General features: G+C 39.5%; 2 protein-coding genes across 2 annotated transcripts in view; one reads left to right on the top strand and one right to left on the bottom strand.

Moving 5' to 3' along the window:
• LOC105496358 (uncharacterized) overlaps window positions 1-7,801 on the top strand; it is a 47,279-nt gene extending 39,478 nt beyond the window's left edge. The window contains exon 6 of the transcript XR_011613338.1: window positions 7,682-7,801. The gene's annotated coding sequence lies outside the window, so the exon portion shown is untranslated. The remainder of the gene's footprint in view (window positions 1-7,681) is intronic.
• Window positions 1-25,639, bottom strand: part of LOC105496356 (DNA topoisomerase I) — a 95,458-nt gene that overhangs the window by 28,322 nt on the left and 41,497 nt on the right. Inside the window, exons 4-9 of the mRNA XM_011766692.3 lie at window positions 19,386-19,509; window positions 18,020-18,075; window positions 15,476-15,571; window positions 14,438-14,513; window positions 11,090-11,196; window positions 2,416-2,531 (exon numbers count right to left, since the gene is read on the bottom strand). Of these exons, the coding sequence (XP_011764994.1) occupies window positions 2,416-2,531; window positions 11,090-11,196; window positions 14,438-14,513; window positions 15,476-15,571; window positions 18,020-18,075; window positions 19,386-19,509 (575 nt within the window). The remainder of the gene's footprint in view (window positions 1-2,415; window positions 2,532-11,089; window positions 11,197-14,437; window positions 14,514-15,475; window positions 15,572-18,019; window positions 18,076-19,385; window positions 19,510-25,639) is intronic.

Consider the following 25,639-nt stretch of genomic DNA (forward strand, 5'->3'; position numbering starts at 1 on the left):
AAAATGAGACTTTGGGCTGTTTTACTGAATTCTGTCCCAATAGAGGAAGAAGCAACTGTGACTCCTCCTATTTTAGACGAGCTGTCAAAAGATGAAACGATGGCTCCCTGCAGTAGAGTAGTGGGAGGATGACTGGAAGGTTCCTGGCAATGTTAACACTTTGTGGAAAAGGCTGAGCTCCAGGAAAAGGAAACTGCTGAGTCAAAGCTGTAAACTGAAGGTCCTTAGAGGAGGCAGTAATTCACTGCTTCAGCTAGCCCATGCCCCACCTCCCTGGCAGGTTCTAAAGGAGTCTAAGAATTCTCCTCCCCAGAGAGTAGGCAGCACTTACTGTATCAGTTTGAAGTAAAGTCAAATATGACTTCTTGACTTACTACAGAGTAAGAGTTCACACAAAGAGAAGAAATCCCAGCGGAGGACCAACTGAGAAAATGCTGGAGACTGGGCAAGAATGGGAGGAAAGGACTATGGCAACCTGTGAACTAGACCAGGCCTCTGCTTCCCATCTTGAAAAGGAAGAGAAACCCCAAGACTAGGGAATTTAGCTTTCCCTCCCATCACTCTGAACCTCAAAGTGAGGCTTTACCGGCTGAGCATCCTAAAGCTCCTGGTGAGTCCAGACCAGGGCTATGGACTACACTTCGAGATGGTGCTCTTCAAGGTCCTAGGCCCTTTCTCTTAATTAGGAGTTTTGGCTTTGAATTATACTTAAGAGTCTCCAGGAATGACCACTGTGAGGGCTGAAAGAACTATCTTAGGCTCTCTGGTCAACAGTTCAAAACCTTTACGTAATATAAGCATTTGCCAGAGACTATGGAGTCCTGTTAGGCTGCAAACTCCCCAAGATCAGGGTCTAAGTCAGTAGTACTATCCACTGCTGGGTGTTGATGTCTGAACACAAATACATTCAATAAATATGTTGTTTTATTTATTTATTATTTTATTTTTTGAGGCAGGGTCTCACTCTGTCACACAGGCTGGAGGGGAGTGGCGCGATCTGGGCTCACTGTAACCTTCGCCTCCTGGGCTTAAGCGATCCTCCCACCTTAGCCTCCCGAGTAGCTGGGACTACACGCGTGTACCACCACACTTGGGTAATAAATATGTCATTTAAAAAAACAAATTTCAGCTTGCCAAGTCTGGCATTTTCCTCAGCTGCAGACCCAGCCCTTTAGTGTAAACTACTACCTAGGCCTACAAGCACTGGTGGACCTACGGCCACTACTGGTGGAAAGAGAGATGCACCAGAACGCTTGAGTGTTCACCACAGACGCTTTTCAGCAGTTATCCTGCCCAGTGATTCTCAAAGTTTGGTCAGCAGACCACTTGGTTCAGAAGTACTCAATCCCACCCCACAACTTTTTCTTTTTGGTGGGGGCAGTGGGATGGGTGAGAAGAAAACAGTGGGGGGTTGAGGGTGGGAAAAATGGTGGAGAAATGGGGAGGTGAAATAACAGTGGCCAAAAGATGGTGGCAAGACAAGTGGAGGTGGAAGAGGAATGGTGGGGAAAGGAGAAGGGGGACTGTGGGGAAAGGGGACAGAAGAAGAGGGAAGGATGGTTGGGAAAGGGAAAAGAAGAAGAGGGTCGGTGGGGAAGGGAAAAGAAGCCCACCCCACAACTATTAAATGGGCTCAGATCCACTCTGTTGAGTCGTAAGCACATAAGGGTATGAGGAACAATGCTCTAACCATTCCCAGATAAAACTCATGGAATGAAGAAAATCAGTTATTACCATCTACATACTGCTATACTGCCAACAGGAGGCATGTCAAAGGCTACCCTCAAATCCTTCAACCCAAGGATAGAAATACCAACGACAGATAAAGGACAATTCTGAGGGTTCTAAGCGACCCAGGCAGGGCATTTCTTTAAAGCAGCTCATCAGACTTGACTGTACATATATCAAAGGCATAATGTTATGCTACACAGAATAAGTGACAGATGCCTACCAGCCTTATCTAGAGATTGCTACCAGACTATTAATCCTCAACCATATACTAGTACTGTTTCTAGTGATGAGCAGCTTGTCCGATTGCATTATTATATTGCTAACATAAAATACTACCATTCAAGTGAGGATTTTCTAATAACTCTTGCAAAGAGTCACTCCCTAGAAATGAAGTTCAGATCAAAACCTTCAGCTTGTGGACCACACACTGTGAGCCATGTTGACAAACCTTTTTTGGACTATGTAGGGAAGACATGAACAGCCCCTTTTTCATGGCACTTTTTCAGCAGCAAATGGGCCTTTAAGAGTTAACACCTGATGCCCCTTCCTCAAAATCGCATGGCAATAAAACAAAATGAAATAAAAAGGATTATCTATTATATAGGATCCTTCCTTGTTTTCTATTCCTAAATAGAAGCAGATTTCTTTTCTTGGCCAAGAATCAAGAACCTTGAAACAACTCACCATCATAGTAAAACTTGACACTCTCTGGAAGAGGCTCATATGGTGGGGCAAATACTGGACCTTTATGTTCTAGGAATTTCCACTTGATGCCTTCAGGATAGCGCTCTTCTTCCCACCTTTAAAAGACAAAGCACAACCTCATTTAGTGATCACCTTGCCTAACATGGGGGTCATCACTGATTAAATGCCAAATAATTATCCGCGCAACTGATTAGTGCTCTGGAATGACTTCTGGGCCTCACATTCAAGGCCTGGATCAAAAGAACCAGTGTCTCTCATTTTGAAAACGCCAACACTCGCAAGAAAGATGAAATACTGTGGTGAATAAAGGAAAATACATTTCAACAGCTCAGTTCAAGGATACTGGACAGAAGAGATCAACAATGAAGGAGCTCAGCAACAAGTGAGGGACATGAAAATGTCAACAGCTGTTTTACCACAATGGCATACATGACAGAGGGATTGTTCACATTGTTCATAAGTAGGCTAAGGCCTCCTCAGAGTGGTGATGTCAGATGGAAGGTACAGGGGAAAACAACCCTATGAGAAAGGACATAAAGCAAGAAGACTAGGAAATGACAGCTTAACTGGGGCATGTTGAGTTTAAGGTACTTATGGATTACCTGGAACTATCTAGCAAACACTGATAAGTGAATCTAAAGCTCAGTGGAAACAACTTTTTGAAAATGTATTTTTAAAATGGTTGAACATAAGAGAAAAAATGAGTAATACAATAAACACCATATACGCCTGTAACCCCAGCACTTTGGGAGGCTGAGGCGGGCGGACCACGAGGTCAGGAGGTCGATACCAGCCTGGGCAATGTGATGAAACCCCGTTTCTACTAAAAATACGAAAATTAGCCGGGCATGGTGGCGCGCACCTGTAGTCCCAGCTGCTCGGGAGGCTGAGGCACGAGAATTGCTTGAACCCAGGAGGCAGAGGTTGCAGTGAGCCAAGATCGTGCCACTGCACTCCAGCCTGAGCAACAGAGTGAGACTCCATCTCAAAAAAAAAAAAAAAAGTTAATAATTTGCGAAATTTCCTATTTTAGCTGAACCATTTTCAAAGTTAGTTGCAGATTTGATACTACACCACTAAATATTTTTCAGCAAGTATCTCCATAAAAATAATATTCTTCCACATAACCACAAAACTATTATCATCACATCTAACAAAATTAATAACTTCCTAGTGTAATTCTAATATCCAGTCCATATTAAAAACCTCCCTATTTGATTGAAATTTATTTTATAGACCAGGATCCAACTCAGGCTCACATACTGCAACTGGTTGATATGTCTCAAGTTTCTTTTACTCTAATAGATAACTAACTTACTACCCTCATATTTACTTTCCAAGTCCAATATTTTATTTATTTTATTTTATTTTATCAATCATTCAGCCATGGAACAAGTTCAATTTTAAACAAAGTTCAGAAACATCAAATAAAAATTACATGTATCAAACCATATTGTAACAATGGTATTACTATAAAACCACAGTCGACATATATGGTCAAATGATTTACAACAAGGATGCTTAAGACCATTCAATGGAGAAAGAACAGTCTTTTCAACAATAGTGTTGGCAAAATAATCAAACTGGGTCTTTACATTATACACAAATATTAATTCAAAACGGATCAAAGACCTAAATATAAGAGCAAAAGTATAAAACTCTTGGAAGACAACATAGGGGAAAAGCTTCACAATATTGGATTTGACAGTGATTTATTGGATATGACACGTAAAACACAGGTAACAAAGAATAAATGAATTGCGGCTGGACACAGTACCTCACACCTGTAAACCCCGCACTTTGGGAGGCTGGGGTGGGCGGATCACTTGAGGACAGGAGTGCGAGACCAGCCTGGCCAACATGGCGAGACCCCCGTCTCTACTAAAAATACAAACATTATCCAGGGATGGGGGCACACGCCTGTAATCCCAGCTACTCCAGAGACTGAGACACAAGAATCACTTGAACCTGGGAGGCGAAGGTTGTAGTGAGCCGAGATCACGCGACTGCACTCCAGCCTGGGCAACAGAGAGACACTCTGTCTCAATAAATAAATAAATTGAACTTCACTGAACTTAAAAACTTCTGTGCATCAAAGGACACTTCAAGAGAGTGAAAGACAACTCACAGAATGGGAGAAAATATCTGTAAATCATGTATCTGATAAATGGTTAACATACAAAATATATAAAGAGCTCCTCCATCTCAACAACCCACCCAATTTAAAAAATGGGCAAAGTTTCAGTCTTAAGGTGGAGGAAAAAAAAGATAAAATAAAAAATAGGGGCTCGGCACGGTGGCTCACGCCTGTAATCCCAATACTTTGGGAGGCCGAGGCGGGCAGAGGGATCACTTCAGGTCAGGAGTTCGAGACCAGCCTGGCCAACATGGCAAAATTCTGTATCTATTAAAAATTCAAAAAATTAGCCGAGTGTGGTGGTGCATGCCTATAATCTCAGCTACTCAGGAGGCTGAGGCATGAGAATCACGTGAACCCGGGAGGCAGAGGTTGCAGTGAGCCAAGACTGTGCCACTGCACTCCAGCCTGGGCAACAGAGCAAGACTCTGTCTCCAAAAAAAAAAAAAAGTGTGGGGGTAGGGAGTTGGGGCAAAGAACTTGAATGGACATTTTTCTAAAGAAGATATACAAGTGGCCAATAAGTACCTGAAAAAATACTCAACATCACTAATCATTAGGAAAATACCAATCAAAACCACAATGAGATACCACTCATACTCATAAGGATGGCAATAAAACAAAAAATAACAAGCATTGGTGAAGATGTAGGGAAGCTAGCACCCTTGTGTGGTCCTGGTAGGAACGTAAAAAGGTGCAGCCAATGTGGAAAAGATAGTACAGCAGTTCCTCAAAAAGTTAAGCATAGAAATGCCACATGACCCAGCAATTCCATTCCCAGGAACATGCCCATAAATACTTGTACACGAATCATCACAGCAGCACTATCTGCAACAGCCAAAGGCAGAAATAACCTGTGTCCATCAAAAGATGAATGAATAAACAAAATGCAGTATAAACAGTGGAATATTTAGCCTTTAAAAGTCAGAAAATTCTGAAACACACTACAACATGGATGAGCGCTGACATTCTGTTAAGTGAAATAAGTCAGTCACAAAGGACAAATACTGTATGACTATTAATATGAGTTACCAAGAGTAGTCAAATTCATAGAGACAGAAAGTAGAATGGTGCTTACCAAGAACTGGGGGGAATAGGCTGGGCACGGTGGCTCACGCCTGTAATACCAGCACTTTGAGAGGCCGAGGTGGGCAGATGACCTGAGGTCGGGAGTTTCAGACCAGCCTGGCCAACATGGCAAAACCCCATCTCTACTAAAAATGTAAAAAATTAGCTGGGCATGGTGGTGGGAGCCTGTAATCCCAGCGACTCAGGAGGCTGAGGCAGGAGAATTGCTCCAACCCAGGAGGCGAAGCTTGCAGCGAACCGAGATCGCACCACTGCATTCCAACCTGGGCAACAGAGCGAGACTCCGTCTAAAAAAAAAAAAAAGAACTGGGGCAACAGAGAAGTGGGAAATTGTTAATAACTACGGAGTTTCGGTTTTGCAAGATGAAGAGTTCTAGAGATGGTGATGGTGCACAACAATATGAATGTACTTAATGCCACTGAATTGTACACTTAAAAATGGTTAAGATAAATGTTATGTCATATGTATTTTACGCAAATAATTTAAACAAAAATAAAGATTTAGTAGAATCTTAGACCTCAGAAGAACATTAAAGATCTTCTATAATTAATCTACCACTTTTTCAGATATTGATATATTAATAAAAAGATCTCAATGTAGGAACTTGCCCAGTCCTACAGTCTATTACTCTCCAAATAGAGAAAATATACATATATGTAGGTGTATGAGAGCATTTGCAAGGAGCCTCTCACAGAATGGGAGAAAATATCTGTAAATCATGTATCTGATAAAGGGTTAACATACAAAATATATACAGAGCTCCTACATCTCAACAAACAGACATGTAGCAGTCACGGAGTAACCGTGAGGAGATTCAGAACGCCACACTTTCCCTTATCCTGGGACTTTGGCACCATTCTTCTCTTCAACTACAGTGGTTTTTGTTTGTTTGTTTGTTTGTTTTTTGAGACAGAGTCTCGCTCTGTTGCCCAGGCTGGAGTGCAGTGGTGCGATCTCCGCTAACTGCAAGCTCCGCCTCCAGGGTTCGCACCATTCTTGCGCCTCAGTCTCCTGAGTACCTGGGATTACAGGCGCCCGCCACCATGCCCAGCTAATTTTGTTTTTTTATTTTTAGCAGAGATGGGGTTTCACTGTGATAGCCAGAATGGTCTCGATCTACTGACCTCATGATCTGCCCACCTCAGCCTTCCAAAGTGCTGGGATTACAGGCATAAGCCACCGTGCCCGGTCCTACAGTGTTTTTAAATGAAGACTCCAAACTGTTTTTACAATTCCTATTTCAAAATGTGTATCTTCAAGACCCACAGCAACTTCTTTACCATTTAAGTAAATTAAGAGATTCAACAAATCACAACGCTAAACCTCAGTTTAAACAGAAAGAGCATGTCTTTCAATAAGCTCATGTGACTGGGTTGACAGCTATTATTGTACAAATAAAAGCAAACAGTTTTGTCCTTTAAGCCTCCCCATGCGTGCATATATTCCCCCAAAATTTAAAAACAAACAAACAAAAACATGTACTTAGACATCAAAATGGCTTCCCTTTGGCAGCTTGACTGGAATAATCAAGTACCAATTTAATAATAACATTTGCTTGGAAGGGGAAAGGTGGAAAAGTGCTAGAAATATAAAGACAGGAAAGTAAACTCCATGTGCTTTTTAAAATCAAGTTCCCTTGCAGTTAGCAAGCACTTCACAGTATGCTATAAAACTCTTATTTAATTTTTTTAAATTTAGAAATAAAGGTCACATGCTATAGATTCTGAATGCTAATCCTTGAAATTAAGGGCAGTTTTTCTGGTTTGAGTAAAATGTCAATAATCCGTATTCCATAAATTTCTTATCACTATCATTGACCATATATTTATGAGTCTTGGTCTTGCAACACTAATTCCTTACAACATTATAGTCCTGACTCCTCACAGCATTCTACCTTTGCTAAGAGACTCAAAACCCCATTTAAAGTCACACCTAACACCTACAATAAACTCCCCAGGTTCTAATTCTTTATGAAGAATCATCTGTTGAGAATTAACTTGCAACTTATATTCCCACAGGTCAGCTCTGATACAAAAGCGTACTTAATTAACCCAACAATGCTAAAACCCTGTTCAGCTACAATGGCCAACAGTTAAAAATCAGGACATCTGGGATAAACAGGATTTCATGTATGAACCCAAGCACACTGCCACCACTTATAACAATGTTTCTATGGAGATAATGTGATATAGCAAAGAAACCCTGAAGGACCTGGACCTTTTCCAATGGAACAATTACCAAAGGAGGGAGATAAAGATCAGAGTAAGTGTTTTTTTTTTGGTAAGGATAAACAGTTCTGCGGACTTAGAAGGAAAGCAAAAGATATGCAAATTTGTCAAGCTTGTAAAGTGTGTACTTATTTTAGTGGGACAGCATAAGGAATAGTTAACATAAGAGTTTCTGCCATTTAAGTTCCCGACTAGGTCATCAGTGGCAGTCACTGAGGACTGGATAACTGACTTCAGAGTACAATACGCAGCCTCTAGCTATCAGTTAAGAGGCTCTTCATTCCTATTTTAAACTCCAAAAACTCGACGTGCCATTCAACCATTGTGCTTGAAAAGAATGTGCAAGGTTTAACCATCACACCTGAGAAATGATAGAAGCTGTAGCAAAGTCTGCTCATCCCTCAAAAAACAACTTTTAGTTAAAGACCAGCCAGTTCCCCTTTAACCCAAAATAAGAATAAAAACCAAAAGTCATGGTCTCTCAGAGAGAATGTGTGGCAACACTGATAAGGATTTCAACCACAAAAGCAAAATTAGGCTCCTAAACCCCTCAAGGGCACCTAATTCTACACATAGAAGGCCGGACCCAGTGCACTTGCCTGGATTCCAAGAAGAGCCAAAGCTCTGAAGTAAAGGGGAGACAGCAGGAAGCTCCTGATAAGGAAATTTATTTGTTCATTTAACAAGCATTTATTGAGTACCTACCACAGAACCCTGACTGATGAATTTACTAACGTACCATTCTCTTAACTCCAAGTAATAACCCCTAATTTACACAATCACTTTATTTCTAAAAATCATTTTCTTAAAGGTCAAGATCACTGAAAATGTTGTATTAGTTCTAAAGAAAAGTGACATAAAAACAAGGAAAATAAACTCATGTTTTTTTTCAAGACAGAGACTTGCTTTGTTGCCCAGGCTGGAGTGCAGTGATGCAATCTCCGCTCACTGCAACCTCCACATCCCGGGTTCAAGCAATTCTCCCACCTCATCCTCCCGAGTAGCTGGGATTAAGGTGCATGACATCATGCCCAGATAATTTTTATATTTTTTTAGTAGAGATAGTTTCACCATGTTAGCCAGGTTGGTCTCGAACTTCTGACCTTGTGAGCCGCCCACCTTGGCCTCCCAAAGTCCTGGGATTATAGGCATGAGCCACTGTGCCCTGTTTTTTTTTTTTTTTTTTTTTTTTTTTTTGAGAGATGGAGTCTCGCTCTGTCACCCAGGCTGGAGTGTGGTGGCATGATCTCACCTCACTGCAACCTCCTCCTCCCAGGTGCCAGTGATTCTCCTGCCTCAGCCTCCCAAGTAGCTGGGACTACAGGTGCACGCCACCACACCTGGCTAATTTTTGTATTTTTAGCAGAGATGAGGTTTTGCCATGTTGGCCAGGTTGGTATCAAACTCCTAACCTCAGGTGATTCACCAGCCTCAGCCTCCCAAAGTGCTGGGATTACAGGTATGAGCCACCACACCTGGCCTTCTTTTACTTCTGACTCTGACCTCTAGAAAGAGCCAGGGTTCCTCTGCTCTGTGATACTCCTTTTCTATACTTCCCATTTAATCCCATGATGCCATAGCAACATGCCAATCACACAGCTGTCACTGTGTGGCCACACTTATGCCACTTTGGCTCTCCTCTCTGCCACCTTCCTGGTCAGTGCTCTTTCTCCTCCCTTTCCTCAGAGGTGCTGTGGACATCAAAGTTCTAAATTACAAAAGCCATAAAGGCACATAAACAGGTTTGGAAGGCTATATACCGAGTTATGAACAGTGATTACCTCAAAGCTGGAAAGCTGGAAAGGAAAATGAGAATGGGAGAAGAGAGGTACAGGTGACTTTGATTTTTACTCTAACTATTAAATCAATCATTTGAGTTTTTTCATCATAAACACAAAATCATGTACTGTTGGTATAGTAAATAGTAGAATATGTTAACAGAAATAAGTATTTTTTAAAAACATGTTTATTTCAAGATTCTAAACACCAAAAGTAGAAAAGTTCTCCACCTAAACACACTTCTCAAGAGCGACCAGCTATGACTAAACTGTCCTTCATAAAGATTGAATTTTCACTCCTACAGGGAGGAAGAATGCTTGTTTTCTCATATTCACAACTCTAGATATTTTCATTTATTAATCTTCCCCAATCTAAGAGGCATTAAAAAAAGATTTATCATTTTTTTGCATCTTTGATTACTTATGAAGTTGATATTTTTAGATGTTTATTAACCATTTATTTTACTAAACTGCCTGTTCCTCACATTCTGATTAGACCATTCCTTTCACACCTGTTTTAAAAGACCTTTTTTTCATATTAGGAATATCAGCCCTTTGTATTGCAAATACTTTGCTTTTTTTCTTTTTCTTTTTTTTTTTTTTTTGAGACGGAGTCTTGCTCTGTCACCCAGGCTGGAGTGCAGTGGCCGGATCTCAGCTCACTGCAAGCTCCGCCTCCCGGGTTCACGCCATTCTCCTGCCTCAGCCTCCCGAGTAGCTGGGACTACAGGCGCCTGCCACCTCGCCCGGCTAAGTTTTTTTTGTATTTTTAGTAGAGACGGGGTTTCACCGTGTTAGCCAGGATGGTCTCCATCTCCTGACCTCGTGATCCACCCGTCTCGGCCTCCCAAAGTGCTGGGATTACAGGCTTGAGCCACCGTGCCCGGCCCTTTTTTTCTTTTTTTAATGGCATGAAGTTGTCCATCTGCCATAAATTGAACTTTGATGTATCAAATGTAAAACACCTTTCCTTATGGCTCTGGTTATGTCCTGCTTCAAAGGATCGTCACGATTGCACAATTATAAAAATATTCACCCACATTTTCTTGTTGAGGTTTCTTCTGTTGTTGAACAAACAGGCAGTTTTCCCAACACGACTTACATAATAATCTATCCTTTCCCTATGGTTTTAAATGTATCTGTACTCTCTTCGTATGCTAAATTCCCACCTATACATAGGTCTGCTTCTACAGTCCATTCTGTTCACAGTGATGGAAACCAGTTTGAGATCCAATAGATTTAGAGCCAGTTAATGATTTCACTAGAAGTTGGAAAACTTATTTCGAATGTTATTCTAGAGAAACTGTTTTAAGTATTTTACCCCAAATATCAGGATATTAATTTTAATAACTCAATATTCTTGCTTCGTAAGGATATGCAATAAAAGAGGTGGCATTTTAACCCAGTGCTGAAATGTTACCATTTCCACTTCTGCTCCTCTTCTTTCTTCGGCTTCTTTTTCTTGTTATCTGGCTCAGGAACTTTTTTATCTTTATCTTTATTCTTGGGTTTTCTCAATTTACCATCCTACAAAGAAACATGGTGAGAAAGCACTTAAATAAGGACTGATCACACTTCTGGAGGCAGTTTTTGGGAGCCACGAGGAAGAAAAATTGTAATCACAGTGTATTAGAACTAAAGAGGATCTCAGGTCTACTCCTCTCATTTGACAGATGAATAACAATGTACTGGTGCTCTGTTCTAGAGCAGTATTTCCTAAAATTTCCTGACAAACGACTACCTGAGAAAGTAGTTAAAAAAACACTCTGCAGGGGAAGAGACTTGGAAACTATATATATATATATTTTTAAACCTCAAAGGAGTTTGGAAAAGTACTGCTCTAGAGAGTAATCCGAGTGTATTTTCCTCACTTACGTTTTTCCTCACTTATGTTTAATCCTACTCATCTTTAAACCTCTTCTAGTACAATCAAATAACGGCTATACAAGGCTTTGCATTAGATATTTAGCATTCAGTATGAAGGAAAATTCCCAGTTGATTTAGTTGAGTACAGTTCTATCGCTGCTGCTTGTATACACAAAGTCATGATGCAGTAAGCAAGTATTTCAGAGGTTCTAAAATGATACCAATTCCTATAGTGGTATTTCTTTATGGCTCTTCTTTGAATTCTGAATGTAAATGAGCTGATCATAGTGGCACAAAAAAAGGGTATCAAACCTAAACAGGCAGAATTCACCAATACAGAGATATATCTCAAAACATACACACAAAACCCAAACAAAAATGTAATATTCAACAAGTGAAGATCCCACTCAGAATCTGAACTCTTTCAAAGAATATTTTCCTGTGTCCTACCTATTCAACATAATTTAACTATTTATTCAGTCTTTATTCAACAAGTTTAAAGGTGGTTTTGAACAATCTTAAAATCAATTAAAGAGTGGCACAGCTGGAAAGTGTATGGACGGGTCCATTTAACCACTTGCAGTTACAAGCAAGGACTCTAAAATAGGTTTTTTCACTTGATAAAGGTCATACAGCTGTTATTAACTATGATAAGAGCCTAACTTTACGAGAAAAATAACAGAATGTGACTTACGGCAATAAATGGAATAAACATTTTAGACCCTCATAATAGGAGAGCAATCAAGATAGGAATAGAAAAAAGAGGAAAAGCTTACAGTACCACCCATATTTTAAAACAGGCATGGAGAATATAAATATGTGGGTATGTTTGCGAGAAGGTACTACAGGATCACATTAATTCAGATAATGTTTACTATTTAGGGTGAAACACACCACAGGAAAGGGAAATGTTTTTTGGTGAAGATACTCTAAACAGCTTCTGAGTAGGCATGCAGATGGTCCCATTAGGAAACTACTGGCTACACTGTATGTTTTCAAACCTCAAATTGGGGTATCAGTCAGGGAGAGACCTCAGAACAATTCTCAAAAACAAGAGGGGGGAAAAGAAAACATAGTTGGCAAGTGAGGTTTAATGACAGATTCTGCCATCTGGGGTCCCTGCCACAGTAAGACTGTATTAATTCAGTCTTTCAGCCAGCATTTTTCCCCTATGTGGTAGGGTTGCTAAATAGAATAAAAACTGAAGTCAACTGTTCTTTTTTCCCAATGGTTTAACAAATTCAGAGTATTATTTTTGCATAAATGCAATATAAACATAAAAGAAAAACAACACTTGGAGAATTCAAGTTTTGTATTCCTTTACTGACTAGTTTGCACTGATTAGGTACATGGAAGTGGAGTGGTTGACTACCATAATCACTACTTAACATTTCACTCTCAATTCCTTGAATTAGTGCTTATTAATTTGAACTTCGGCCAAGAATAGACTAGTTGTCATAAAAACTACGATCTTCTAAATATAGGACCTGATCTTCTCTCTATGGCTCAACTCACTCACTAATAGTCTTCATATGATTTCATTAAAGACCTTTCTTCTCCCTCCTTGCAGAATCAGAGGATCAACAAAGTCCCAGGGGAGGTAGGATAATATAGTAGCTGGTGTGCTGGCGCTGAAGTCAGACTGCATGGGATCAAATGCTGCCTTTACCACTTTAGTAGCTATGTGACCTCAGGCAAGTGATTCAATACTTCTATACTCTATTTCTGCATCTGCAAAATGGAGATGATAATAGGGATATAACAACCTTTTCAGGTTGTAAGGATTAAATGAAATGATACATATATAAAAAATGTAGACGAATGCCTGGCACATGGTAAGCACCTATTACATTTAATTGTGATTATTAACATCATTCTACTATTATGATAGATTATCCTCTTAAGACTCCCTGCCCCTTCACTATCACTCTCTTTACTGCTGGTACTTCAAACTATCCACTTTACATTTGTGAACCCATTTTGCCTATGACAGTGGCTAACCTCAAATGTAGCATAAGAGCTAAGAACTCACACAACCCCTTCTTCTCTTAGGGGAAGGCATCATTAAGACCTCTGTGAATTTCTGACATCTTTTCTTGAATTACCTGCTAACAATTTTTTAGTATAAGAACTCAAAAGTGTCAAAAGGAGAAAGCATATGATTCTATTTTCAATCTACCACAAGCATCAACAAGAACATTTAGGAAAGCATTTAAACAGAACCGAGTTTTTTGAGGAAGGTTATAGGCCAAGAGGACAAAGAAGGGAGCATGTGTGCTCCAGACAGAGGAACAGCAGGTGCTCCATAAATCTCGGAAGTATGAAGGAATTTGGTGTGGAAAAGAAACAAAGGAGGTTAGTGTGACTGGTATAAGCAAGCTAGAGAAGAGGCACAAGATGAAGAGAGGCACAAGATGCAGGGGCCAGATCGGGAGGAGCTGCGGTAAAGAGTTTGGGTGTCAATTTTATGTCAAAGGGGCACCCATTAAAGAACTTTAGATAGGAATGGTTACCCAAAGTGAATGATGAGCAAAAAATTCTTAGGGAAATTTCTTCAGGGTTATAAGCCAAAATGTGGTTTCTTGTTAACATTGCCTCTGTATACATGAAGATGACATACTTTTTGGAAGAACATCTGTTGGCAGCATAGCTGTGGGTAGACAGACACCCAGGAAGGCTGAGAGCAGAATCGCTGCTGGTTGTGGTTAAGACACTGTGGGGATTCATAGAGATCTTAAAACTACCAGTGCCACAGCCATCACTTACTGAATTTTTTTCCCTAATGTTATTACTACAACAAACAAGCCAATAAATACCTAAAACTCATTTGTCTTAAGAAGTTGCTTACTGGAAAACTCTCACTTCCAAACTCACCCCAAAGGGCCTAAGTCTCTTTACTAACCTCTTCTTCCTCTAGTTTTCTTTTCTTCTCCTTCTTGATATCTTCTGTTTTAATTTTCTTAGGTTTATAATCAGCACTAGAAAGGGGAACATGAATACACAGTTAGCATAATTATGATTCAGGAGTCCTCACTCATAGGAGACCTACAAACTCTGGGAAGCCTCCATGGCAGGAGTAATTGCTGTTATTCTTGGCTGGGCATTCTATGGTCAAGAGTAACAGAAGTGGAGAAAATAATGAAGGTCAGACCAAAGAAATAGTTACAGCCCTATATAGAACAAAACTAACCACTTACACTGGCCTGGAAGCAAAATAGGGTGGGGGGATATATGCAGAAATAAACACCATTATCAGATGAAAGTTTGGGAAATAAAATAAAATAAAAAATAAAAGATGAAAGTTTGGGAACCAAACGCACAGCACACTAGCTACCACATAGCAGTAACTCACTGGAATGTGGAGGAAAGAAATTCTATATTGAATGAATACAAAGCAGTTCACTAAGTATTTCCCTTCTCCCTTTCCATCCATTTTCTACTATAATAATAGCGTAATAAGCTATGTAAGAGTGAAAATAATGAATATAATTTAATCTCACTGAATCTGGGGAAAGAGGTACATGTTTTATGAGCAGTTTTATTATTTTTACACACTGAAACTTCACTTAGAATGTACTGACAGGGATAGGTCTAAGAGAAACTGCTTTAAGTTATCTATGGTAGGCAATGAGAAATTTTAAGTGACTTAATTTATTCTTCATGAATTCTGTATTATTTGAAATTTCTACAATAAATATCTATTGCCTTTACAATAAGAAAAATTTATATAATCTTCATGTAAGCCTTGGGAATACTACTTACTTGTTTAGCAAACCCTACTTCTCATAATTCAGAGAAATCAGTCCATTAATCACAAATCCCAAATGAGTAAAAGCCAATTAATGCAGCTTCTATATGTATTATAAAGAAACACATCACATGTATTCTTTAAACTCCTCCTTTTTGTTTTCCAAAGTCAAAGTTTTAAGAAAATACTCACTCATCCTCATCTCGAGGTCTCTTTAATGGCTTTATATCCTCTTTAGGAGGAACAAAATAGCCATCATCTTCAGGTTCATCTTTAATTTGTGGTGGACTAAAGAGAAAAAAAATTGCTGGTCACAGAGTGCTAGAACATCTGTACTGTATTAATACAAAGAAGGAATATGTCATCTCATTGAAAAGAAGCTAATATAAATAAGGATAACCACATACATATTATAAAGATTTTCTGTGAGCACTTTTTCTCACTTCAATCCTGTGAAGTAGAGAGTATCTGTCCTCATTGTACATGTGAATGGGCAATATCAGGATTTGGGATCAAGACTCCTTACTCTAAGTCAGAATTCTTTCTCACTATTTCTTAGCTGTCTTTGCCAGCATGGCATGAACCACTCTAGAAATAAACCTAAGGTGTTTTCTTGCCTTACACGAGAAACCTACCATATATTTGACCCCACAAGCTGAACTGATTGTTCCAGTACTCCAAAAGCTAAAGTACAGCTTTTACAAGGAAAGGAATAAACAAATAAAGAAATAAACTAAGTTGATTTCCCCAACTTAGTATGTTAAAGTTCTAAAAATCTGGCAATAATGTACATGTATATTCAGTTACGTGGAAAGATAACCAAGCTGACAACATTACAACAAAAGAAGGGCACGTGTTAAACCAGAATAAACAGAAGGCATCCTATGCCAAATCTATTCATTGTTCAATGTCCTAACTTAGGTTTACTTTATATACAGAAGAGTGTCTCACTACTATTTGTTAAGATCTTACCTTTAAAATATAAATATAAAAAGACAATCCTTTGAGACAACCATCTTGAACCAAAACAGAGAAGGAACAAGTAAAAAATACCATAGAGCCCAACAATCACTGGCCCCCAAGGGATCCTCTGTGGCCTGGCACATCTCTTCAGAACCTCATTGCCTTAACTCAGCACAAGGAATGGCCTCCTTATATGTAGCTGCCCCCTGTGGAGGGATCCAAGGATTAAGAATCCAGACTCCACTACAAAGTATATTCACAGGGTTTCAAGAGTACCTCCAACCAAAAAAAAGCATACTGGGTTCCCCTGCTTGTGATAGAATTTGAATGTTTAAAGAACTTATTTTAGCACACTAACCAAATGCCAGCTTCTACAGCTGTTCCCCCTCCTGCCTGAATACTGACATAGACCCTAGGGTCCAGAAGGAAAGAAAGCCTATCATTTACCCAACTAGTTAAGTAAATGCTAGATCCTAAGTTTGCCACACTGAAGACAAAAACATGTGGGAAGGGTTACTAGGTCTGAAGGAAGAAGTCCTAAAACAATTTACCAGAAAACTGTATTCCAGTGAAGCATCTGGATTCTTTACAAAGACATACACAGAAGCCAGCAAGGAGTCCAACAAAGTGAACACAGAGACCACTGCCTCAAAGAAGGCTGTGTTCCTAATCTTCTAACCCAAAAAGTCTGAAAATGAACTCACAACTACACACCAAGTCCAAAAAGTTTATTCATATCAGTTTAATAAAAATCCAAGGCAGTCTCTTGGCAGAGATTAGCCCAGCAGTGCCTCAGTCACTTCATCTCAGAAATCAAAATTCCTAGGGCAGCTTGCAGCTCTAATGCTTCTTGAATTTTATTATTCTGCATTCCTAGAACAATTATGAAACATGCCTGAAGAGGGCACCTGCTTCTCCTTGTCTAAAGGACCCAGAGAACCAGGCACAATTGTCAAAAACTTTAACAAATGAAACTGGAAGTTCAAAGATTCAAGGAAGCAAAACTCTCAAAGTGTTTTGTCCTAGTCAATAATGCAAATATTTCCAACCATTTCTAATAAATCCATTCTGTCATTCAGTGAAGTGAGAATATGTAACAATAAACATCCAGTTGTTTCGAAACTAGAGGGGACCCTTTGGGCTTATTTTAGGAAATTGAGGATGAGGAAAAAATATTATAAAGGTAAAAGCAGTATAGGAAGTAACCTCTAGATTGTGTGCATTTTCCTCTCCTTCTAGAAAAGAGATAACATAATTCTTCCCAAATCTACACTCATCCCTAACATGTAGGTCAAATGATCTTTTATATATAAGTCTCCCAATATTATTAAGGACGAATTCAGACTAAGCAATTTTTCAGAAAACTCCATAATCACTACTGAATATGAAGTTCCTTTTTAGAGAAATGAAAATGTTCTGGAATTAGTGAAGAGGCTGTAATACCTCGTGAATATACTAAAAGAAAAACAGTACACTGTATACCATTAAAAGACAAATTTTGTGATATGTAAATCTCAATTTTTAAAAATCTCTCCTGTCAACCTTCTCTACTCGAAATAACCTTCTGGAAAATGTGCTGGTCAGCCTCACTATATGGCACTGTAGAAAGGCTCAGGTTGGCTTAGACGAAGTCTTCTCACTGCTGACTTTCTGGGAACCATCAAGATGGCCAGGTCAGTGTGTTTTGGGTAAACTCAGACAACACTACAACACAGGCAGCTGGCCTGCTGCCCACCCGGAGAAAGGGAAGCCCACGCAGCAGCCAAGTCTTACCTAGAGAAGCCATTTTCCTTCTCCTTCTTTATTTTTGCATCCCCAGAGGCTCGAACCTGAAAAGTCAAACAACAGTAACTAGTACCTTGAAAGGACTAAATCTGAAGAAACCTCTTTTTGAGAATATGTAGCATCAAGTCTTGGGACGTCATGATCACAGGCTGGCTCTTATATTAGCAAAACTGAATAGATGAACTAAAGGTGCTGACATTTGTCCAAAACTCGTTTTTAACAATTCTTCTGGGTGAAATTGTCCAACTCACTGAGAAAGGTTTCCCTTCAAAATGGCAGCTTTTTACCTTTAAGTGATGGCAGGTCTCTTTTCCCCAATAAGTACGTTCCACTACTCAAGAAGTTGCCATTGGCAGTGCAGAGAGGAAACAAAAGCAAAAACCAACCAAACAAAACATATGGGCCAGATGTGATGGCTCATGCCTGTAATCCAAACACTTTGGGAGGATGAGGTGGGAGGACTGCTTGAGGCCAGGAGTTCGAGACTAGCCTTGCCAACATAGTGAGACCCCTGTCTTTATTTAAAAAACAAACAAACAAACAAAAAACTATATGCCCTGCCTTCTCTGACTCCGGCAAAGTATACTTATGACCCCCTCCCCTTCAACTTCCTGCTTTGTAGATTCGTCAGAAACTTTATCTTTCAAAAAAATCTTCATATATATACACACGAAGGGACACACACACACACGCACACACACACACACGCACAGATATACACAGAGTATCTCTAGAAGGATACAAAACATAATCAGTATAGCGGTTGCCTCTGAGAAGGATGGGAGACAATGAGTCAGTGGTGAAGAGATGTCTTCTTCACCATATTCCTTATTTCATAGTATCGGAATTTACCAAGTACAAAAATTACTTTTTCAAAGCTAAAATAAAAACAATCTCTTTTTAAAACTATACAGAGTACTATTCACTCTCAACCGGGTGAGCCTAGTCATTTTTAGAAGGCTTGTACTGGTTATGCTGGAACCAAAAGCCACAAAGGGCACCAGCATCACTAAATTTTCACTCGGGAAGAATCTTTAACGAACAGAAGACCAACAAGGCATTAGGCCTTCTCCCAAAAACAATTAATTTTCCCTAATGCATTCTCAATGTATCCATTGGCAAAAAAAAAAAAAAAAAAAAAGGTAATGATATAGACAGATCTGCTACTGTGAGACATATGGTGATAAAAGGCTTAGTTTTTATAGTTTAAGACTAAAGTTTGCTCTGAATTCTCCTGACAAGAGACCTTTCACTCCAAGGCCAAGGGATCTTACTATGCAGTGAAGATAGCTGCTTTTAAAGGTAAACAAAAGTGCACCCATGTCCCTTCCTCCCCCACTAGAAAACTCTGTACCTTTTCCTCTTTTCGTTTTTCCTTGTCTCTGTCTTTGTGTTTGTCTTTATGCTTTTCTGAGCTTCCATCTTTGTGTTTGGTCTTCTCCTTCTCTTTGTGTTTCTTTTCAGAATCTTTATGTTCACTGTAAAAAGTTAAGTCACAAAGTGTTACCCAGAGTAGGGACCACAAGGATTCGTTTCACAAGATATCCTAAGATAACATGAACCATGGAAACTTACAGTACTTAAACAGTACTGACAGAAGGTTCAAGTAGAGGGTCTTGGTTACATCGGACTTTATCTTGTTTGATGTTTTTATTTTTGCAAAGAACAGAAACCATCATTCTAGACACACCAGGACATTTTTTTAAAAGTGACTAAGAGGCCGGGCGCGGTGGCTCAAGCCTGTAATCCCAGCACTTTGGGAGGCCGAGACGGGCGGATCACGAGGTCAGGAGATCGAGACCATCCTGGCTAATATGGTGAAACCCCGTCTCTACTAAAAATACAAAAAACTAGCCGGGCGAGGTGGTGGGCGCCTGTAGTCCCAGCTACTCGGGAGGCTGAGGCAGGAGAATGGCGTAAAACCGGGAGGCGGAGCTTGCAGTGAGCTGAGATCCGGCCACTGCACTCCAGCCTGGGCGACAGAGCGAGACTCCATCTCAAAAAAAAAAAAAAAGTGACTAAGAATACACAGCCAGCCCTGTGTATTTCTGCAACGTTCTACCAGCACAAAAACAATGAAAGCTCCCACTTCAGCATTCATATCTGATGTGAGGAGGTTTCACCAAGAAAGTGTTTGGTGGCTTTGTGCCAGACTTGAAACATATCACACATGTAGCCAAGCCAGGGTTTATGGAGTGAACAGCCCAATACAGTGGATATTTCCTTCTAGTTTTAACTAGTCAAGTTAGTCACTTCTAGATGGGACTTATGTTAGTCCTTTCCTTACAATAAGAAAAGACCCATCTGAAAGCAAGGGCATAGGAACGTTCTTTATTAAAGGTTAAAAAAGCAAAATATGACATTATAAGGCAAGAACCACGAAAATGTGCATAGCTTCTTACCCTGGGATCAAGCTCCTGGAAATTTTTCTTAGGGAAATAACATTACATATAAAGATGTTTATTTTGGTGCTTCCCTTAAACAAACAAACAAAAAAACAAAAACGAACAAACAAACCCCAAAATTGGATACAACCTAACAAGAGGGGAAACTGTAATATATCAAATTATTTAACTGTTAAGCTATAATTTGAGTACCACAAATACATTTCGAAAGTGTTTATGACAGAAAAAGGAATATAATAAAATAACTGCAACTATGTAAAAACATGCATGTGGTCAAAGACTAAAGAAGCAATAAGCGAAAACCACAAGTTGTAGTTTAAGGTGACAGAACACTATTATTTTTCAGTACACTGGGACAGGCAGTTAAGGAGCCTTGCTTACTGCACTAACCAATGCACAGGAAAAAAAGACTTCATCAGCAATGAGCTCATTAGGCTATGTCCATCCCATGAAGTTTATTCTGAAGGGATACTTGACTACAGCAGAAGATCACAAAGGGAGAAACAAATGATGGCATGCAGTTAGGCAGAGCAACAAAATCTAGATCGGGAGAACATCTGCTATTACACACTGCACACAGAAGTAGCTACAACTTGAGAAAGGTATTTGAGTGATGAATAAGCAGAAACTTTAAGAAATCTAGCCAGGGAGAAACAGGATACACTATAGGTTAGGAAAGACTCAAGAACTGAAATAGATGGAAAAACACAACGCCCGCTTTCCCTTGCTTACATATTTCTCCTTCTATATTGCGCTCATTAGACTGTTATTTACATGTGACACACATTTAAATAACAAGTCTCTATAGGAGGAAAATTCTTTTTAACTCATGAGAACAGAGCATGTGCATGGTTACAAAATTTCTTCACCATGCTTTTTGTTCTTGGAATTAATATGATGTTCCTCTAACTCAAATGTGTTCTCATAATCTGTGTTTTTTACCAAAATGCAATGTTTTATTTAAAAATGTATCCCTTACTTTGTTTAAAAAAAAAAAAAAGTCTTCCAATTGCATTAGCACTCTTATTATCTGTTCTCATTAACTTCTCCAAGCTTTAGAATGAATGGTCAAAGAGCAAGGTTGCTGAGATTATAATTGATTCTTCAGGAGTTACTGTATATATAATCACAGGCACTTAGTTTTTATACTACCAGCAAAATGTTTGAGCTTACCATTCCATTATAAAAGCATGGTAGTTTTGTTTTATTAAGCATCACTGTAAGAGGGTATGTAAGTCATCTATACAAAGTTTTGCCTAAAAGCAAAAAATCTGGGAACAACTGCATCTACAATATTGATGGACGAATATACTGCCTCCCCTTGCCCTGCCAACTATAGCGGGGGAGGGGACCGCAAAACAAAATTCTACTTTCTAAGCAAGCATTGTACTTGGTATTTTCACATACATTATTTCATTCAATTCTCACAACACTCCTGTGAGGCCAGTTTTATTATCTAACCCCTTGTGCTCATACAAACAGGAGACAGTGGTTAAAAGACTTACTCAAAGTTGCAATGTTAAAAGCAAAGTTGGAATTTAAATTTAATATTTCCACCTCCAAGTGCAGAGCAGCCTCCACTACATATCAATACCTTTATATTTCCACTAAATTGATACCTGCTGCTTAAGGTAGACTGGTGTTAAGAAACAGCCATGGTGAGTCTGAGACTTGCTCTAAGGTCCTAGCTTTATTTTACCATCAAGCAGAAACTTTCTAGAATAAAGATGTTTGGATACTTGAAAGGATAAACACCTTTGGGGTTGCTTGTTTTGTTTTGTTTTTGTTTTTTTTGTCTTCCCATGAAACTATAAATGGCTAATTCAGGAATCTGAATTCAAGAACACTCCATCTTCCTTTAAGTTCCACCTTCCCCTGACCCATTCTCTTTCTCAATGAAAGCATTTCTTATAATGTTAGCCAATTTCACTAGAAAACTGGCTTTCTGAGCCTTTTGGTAATCACAGCATAGGTACCTACAAGTGTACATGTGGCCCTGCAGTTTTCAGCTTTGGTGTACACTATCACACCAAACAGAGATCAGGGAAAGGAATCAACAAATGACAAGGCAAATGAGACATCTGCCAGGAAGCCAAAAGTCAATGATATTTCCTCTGTCTGCTAACCAGAGAGAAATGGATATAGGAAATTCAAAGTTCCTGCTAGAGTAGTAAACCCCTTTGCAGGTCACAATTAATCACAAAAACCAGAATGGGATGAAGCTATCATCCTGACTTTCCAAAGGAAGCCAAGTCTGTTACAGGGCATCATGTAGAAGACTGCTAGAAATTTGGGTTTATAGAGCTCTACCAGGCTTCTGAATACAATGGGATCATCCCTACTTGTTAGGTGCTGTTGCTGTCCCTGCCTCCACAAAGAGAGAGCCGAGTGTCTGGGAGCCCAACCTGGCTTCCATAACCCCAAACCCACAGCAGTGCTGGCAAACAGCAAACCCCACTGCAAGTCTTTCCTAGGAATGCACCTGAAGGAAGTAGCAAAGGTACTGGGGAACAAGTCCTATGATACAGAAGCATGTCCAGGGCTGTGCCAGGAAAGTCAGAAACAAGATTTGGCCAGCAAATAAAATGGAGTCAATGTGGGGTCAGTTAGGCTGACGCATCCTTCTGAGATTTTCTAATATGTATGTCTTTTTCCAAAAGACTTAGGACATGTTTAACTTTCAAGGTAGCTAAAGAACTGCACTTTTCTCATTAACAGTGAAATGATGGAAATTCTGACCAGTGCAGAAAGTTCATTTGCTGGCTGCCTGTTTTAAGAGATAAAATACTATGTTATCTTCATACTGAACGTGCTACTTTTCCATACACAACAGACACAATATGTCAAAATAACAAAAGGGCTTTAAAAGTACAATTGAAGGCTATAATATTAGCCAGTTTAGAGGTTGAAAAACAGCCAATTAATTACTGAAGAAACTTCAGTAGGGCTAAATTAGAAAAATGCTGGATACCTGAAAGGGTGGCCTTTTTGGTCTCTTTCCCCCCCACCCCCCATTTTCTCTTTTAAGAGTAGAAGAAAGGCTTAATATCAACCATAGGAAGGAACCCGAAGGTCAGACAAACATATTTTAAGAGTAAGTTTAGTCTGGGATATGCTGAAGGACAAAAATACAGACAGTAGCAGTCCTAGATACTTCTGTAATGGTCACACTTATGGATGAAATATGAATTTACCCCATGGGCATGAGGAACTCTGAAAGAGAAAACAACCAATTATTGGCTAAGCATAGAGATCTTGACTTCTTGGTTCATAGTTTTGCATCTGTATGGGGTAAGATTCCAACACACTAGCAGGGACTAGAAGAGCAAAAGTCAATGCTAAAGAGAACAAATGGAAAGATCCAAACCCACCTTTCCAGAGTGTTCATGCCATGTGTTAGCTTCAATTGGCTGAATTCCACTAAAGAAAAAAATAACCGGGCTGGGTGTGGTGGCTCATGCCTGTAATCCTAGCACTTTAGGAGGCTGAGGTAGGCATATCACCTGAGGTCAGGAATTTGAGACCACCCTGAGCAACATGGTGAAATTCCATTTCTACTAAAAATACAAAAATTAGCTGGGCATGGTGGCGCATGCCTGTAATTCCAGCTACTCGGGAGGCTGAGGCAGGAGAATCGCTTGAACCAGGGAGTTGGAGACTGCAGTGAGCCAAGATCACACGACTGCACTCCAGCCTGGCGACAGAGTGAGACTCTGTCTCAAAAAAATTTAAAAAAAAATTAAAAAGAAAGAAAGAAAAAATAACCTACACTGTTTTTAAAGTGATGACAGCAAAACCTTTGGTCTATGATTCTTGCTGGAGCTAAGAAAAGGGTGACCAGGGTCTCTCTAAGGCACTTATATAGAAGAGTGGGAGAAAGGGTGGAAGTAGGGAGCTAGTAGGGAAAAATGTTTCCCTTCTGGCAAAGCATTGTTTCTCTAGGAAAAAAGACCACCACTACCACAACAAAATATTGATATTCTGGAAAGCTAGAATGTTGGCTATGGGAAACTATTTAAAATCTGTCCTCCATCCCCCATAAAAGTATTTAACAGATACTTGAGTAGCACCCAGTGCCAGGCACATTTAATATCAGTAACAAAACTCAGGTAAGTACTGGTACAATTCACAGATGTGGAAACTGAAGCACAGAGAAGTTAAGTAACTCACCCAAGGAACTAGCTCTAATGAGAAAAATAGGATTTAAACTCAGGCAGTCCGGCTCCAGAGTCATGCACTTGACTACTGTCACTTTCCAAACAAAGCAAAAAAAAAAAGCACTGTTAAAGGTAGAAGGAGCCTCCATATATTCTGAGAAAAGGACTTAGCCACTCACAGCCCAGCTACCTGTCTACTTCTCAAGGCAGCAGACCTCTGCAGGTCACATGAAGTTGGATCATGGGGATTCCTGTGAGACAGCACAGAGAGCTTCAAAGTCTTGGTTTAGGAGGGAAACTCATGACCCTTTCAAGGATAGTAAGACAGTTAAAGCTTAAATGATGTTTGTAAAATTAAATATTTAAGTAACTTCAAAAGTTCCCTCTGGGAAAAGAGCGCAGTTTCTGAAATTAGCCAGTTTCCAAAAGGCACTAAGAAACAAGGGTTCCTTAATGTCCATCATCATTATACACTACAATGCCGATTCTACATCACTAAACAAAATCACAAGGACTCTGGTGTTTTATATTATAGAAGTATCAAAACTTCAAGATAAATTTAATTTCCTAGAAATTATTTAATCCTTTGTTTTCAGGCCAGAGACGATAAAAGAATGTGTGCAAAGATGGCAAAACCGATATCAATTCTAACTCCCATTCCTCCCTTAAGTTCTTTGTCTCTACTAATAGTGTAAACAGCCTCCCAGTTATCCAAGACAGGAACCCTTTTTCTCAGACCCTTCATGTCATTTGTGGCTAAGTCCTATTTGCTCAACTATCTCCAATGGCTTCTTGCTCAACTCAGAATCGAGTCCCAACATTTCTCCCGCACCTTTTTAGTTAGCGTAAGTAAAAGTCCCAACTTTTTGAAATGGCATTTAATGGTTTTGCCTCAAGTCACTTTTTTGGGTCTTATTTTCTACTATTCCACCCTGTGTAACCCACCTAACTAGATTCCTCCCAGAACAAAGCATATACTACAGTGCCTGTATGTTTTGCTTATGTTTTTCTTTCTAACCATTACTTTCCCTTAGCAAAATTTTAAC

Source organism: Macaca nemestrina, chromosome 15 (genome assembly GCF_043159975.1).
Source record: "Macaca nemestrina isolate mMacNem1 chromosome 15, mMacNem.hap1, whole genome shotgun sequence".
Classification (NCBI taxonomy): Eukaryota; Metazoa; Chordata; class Mammalia; order Primates; family Cercopithecidae; genus Macaca; species Macaca nemestrina.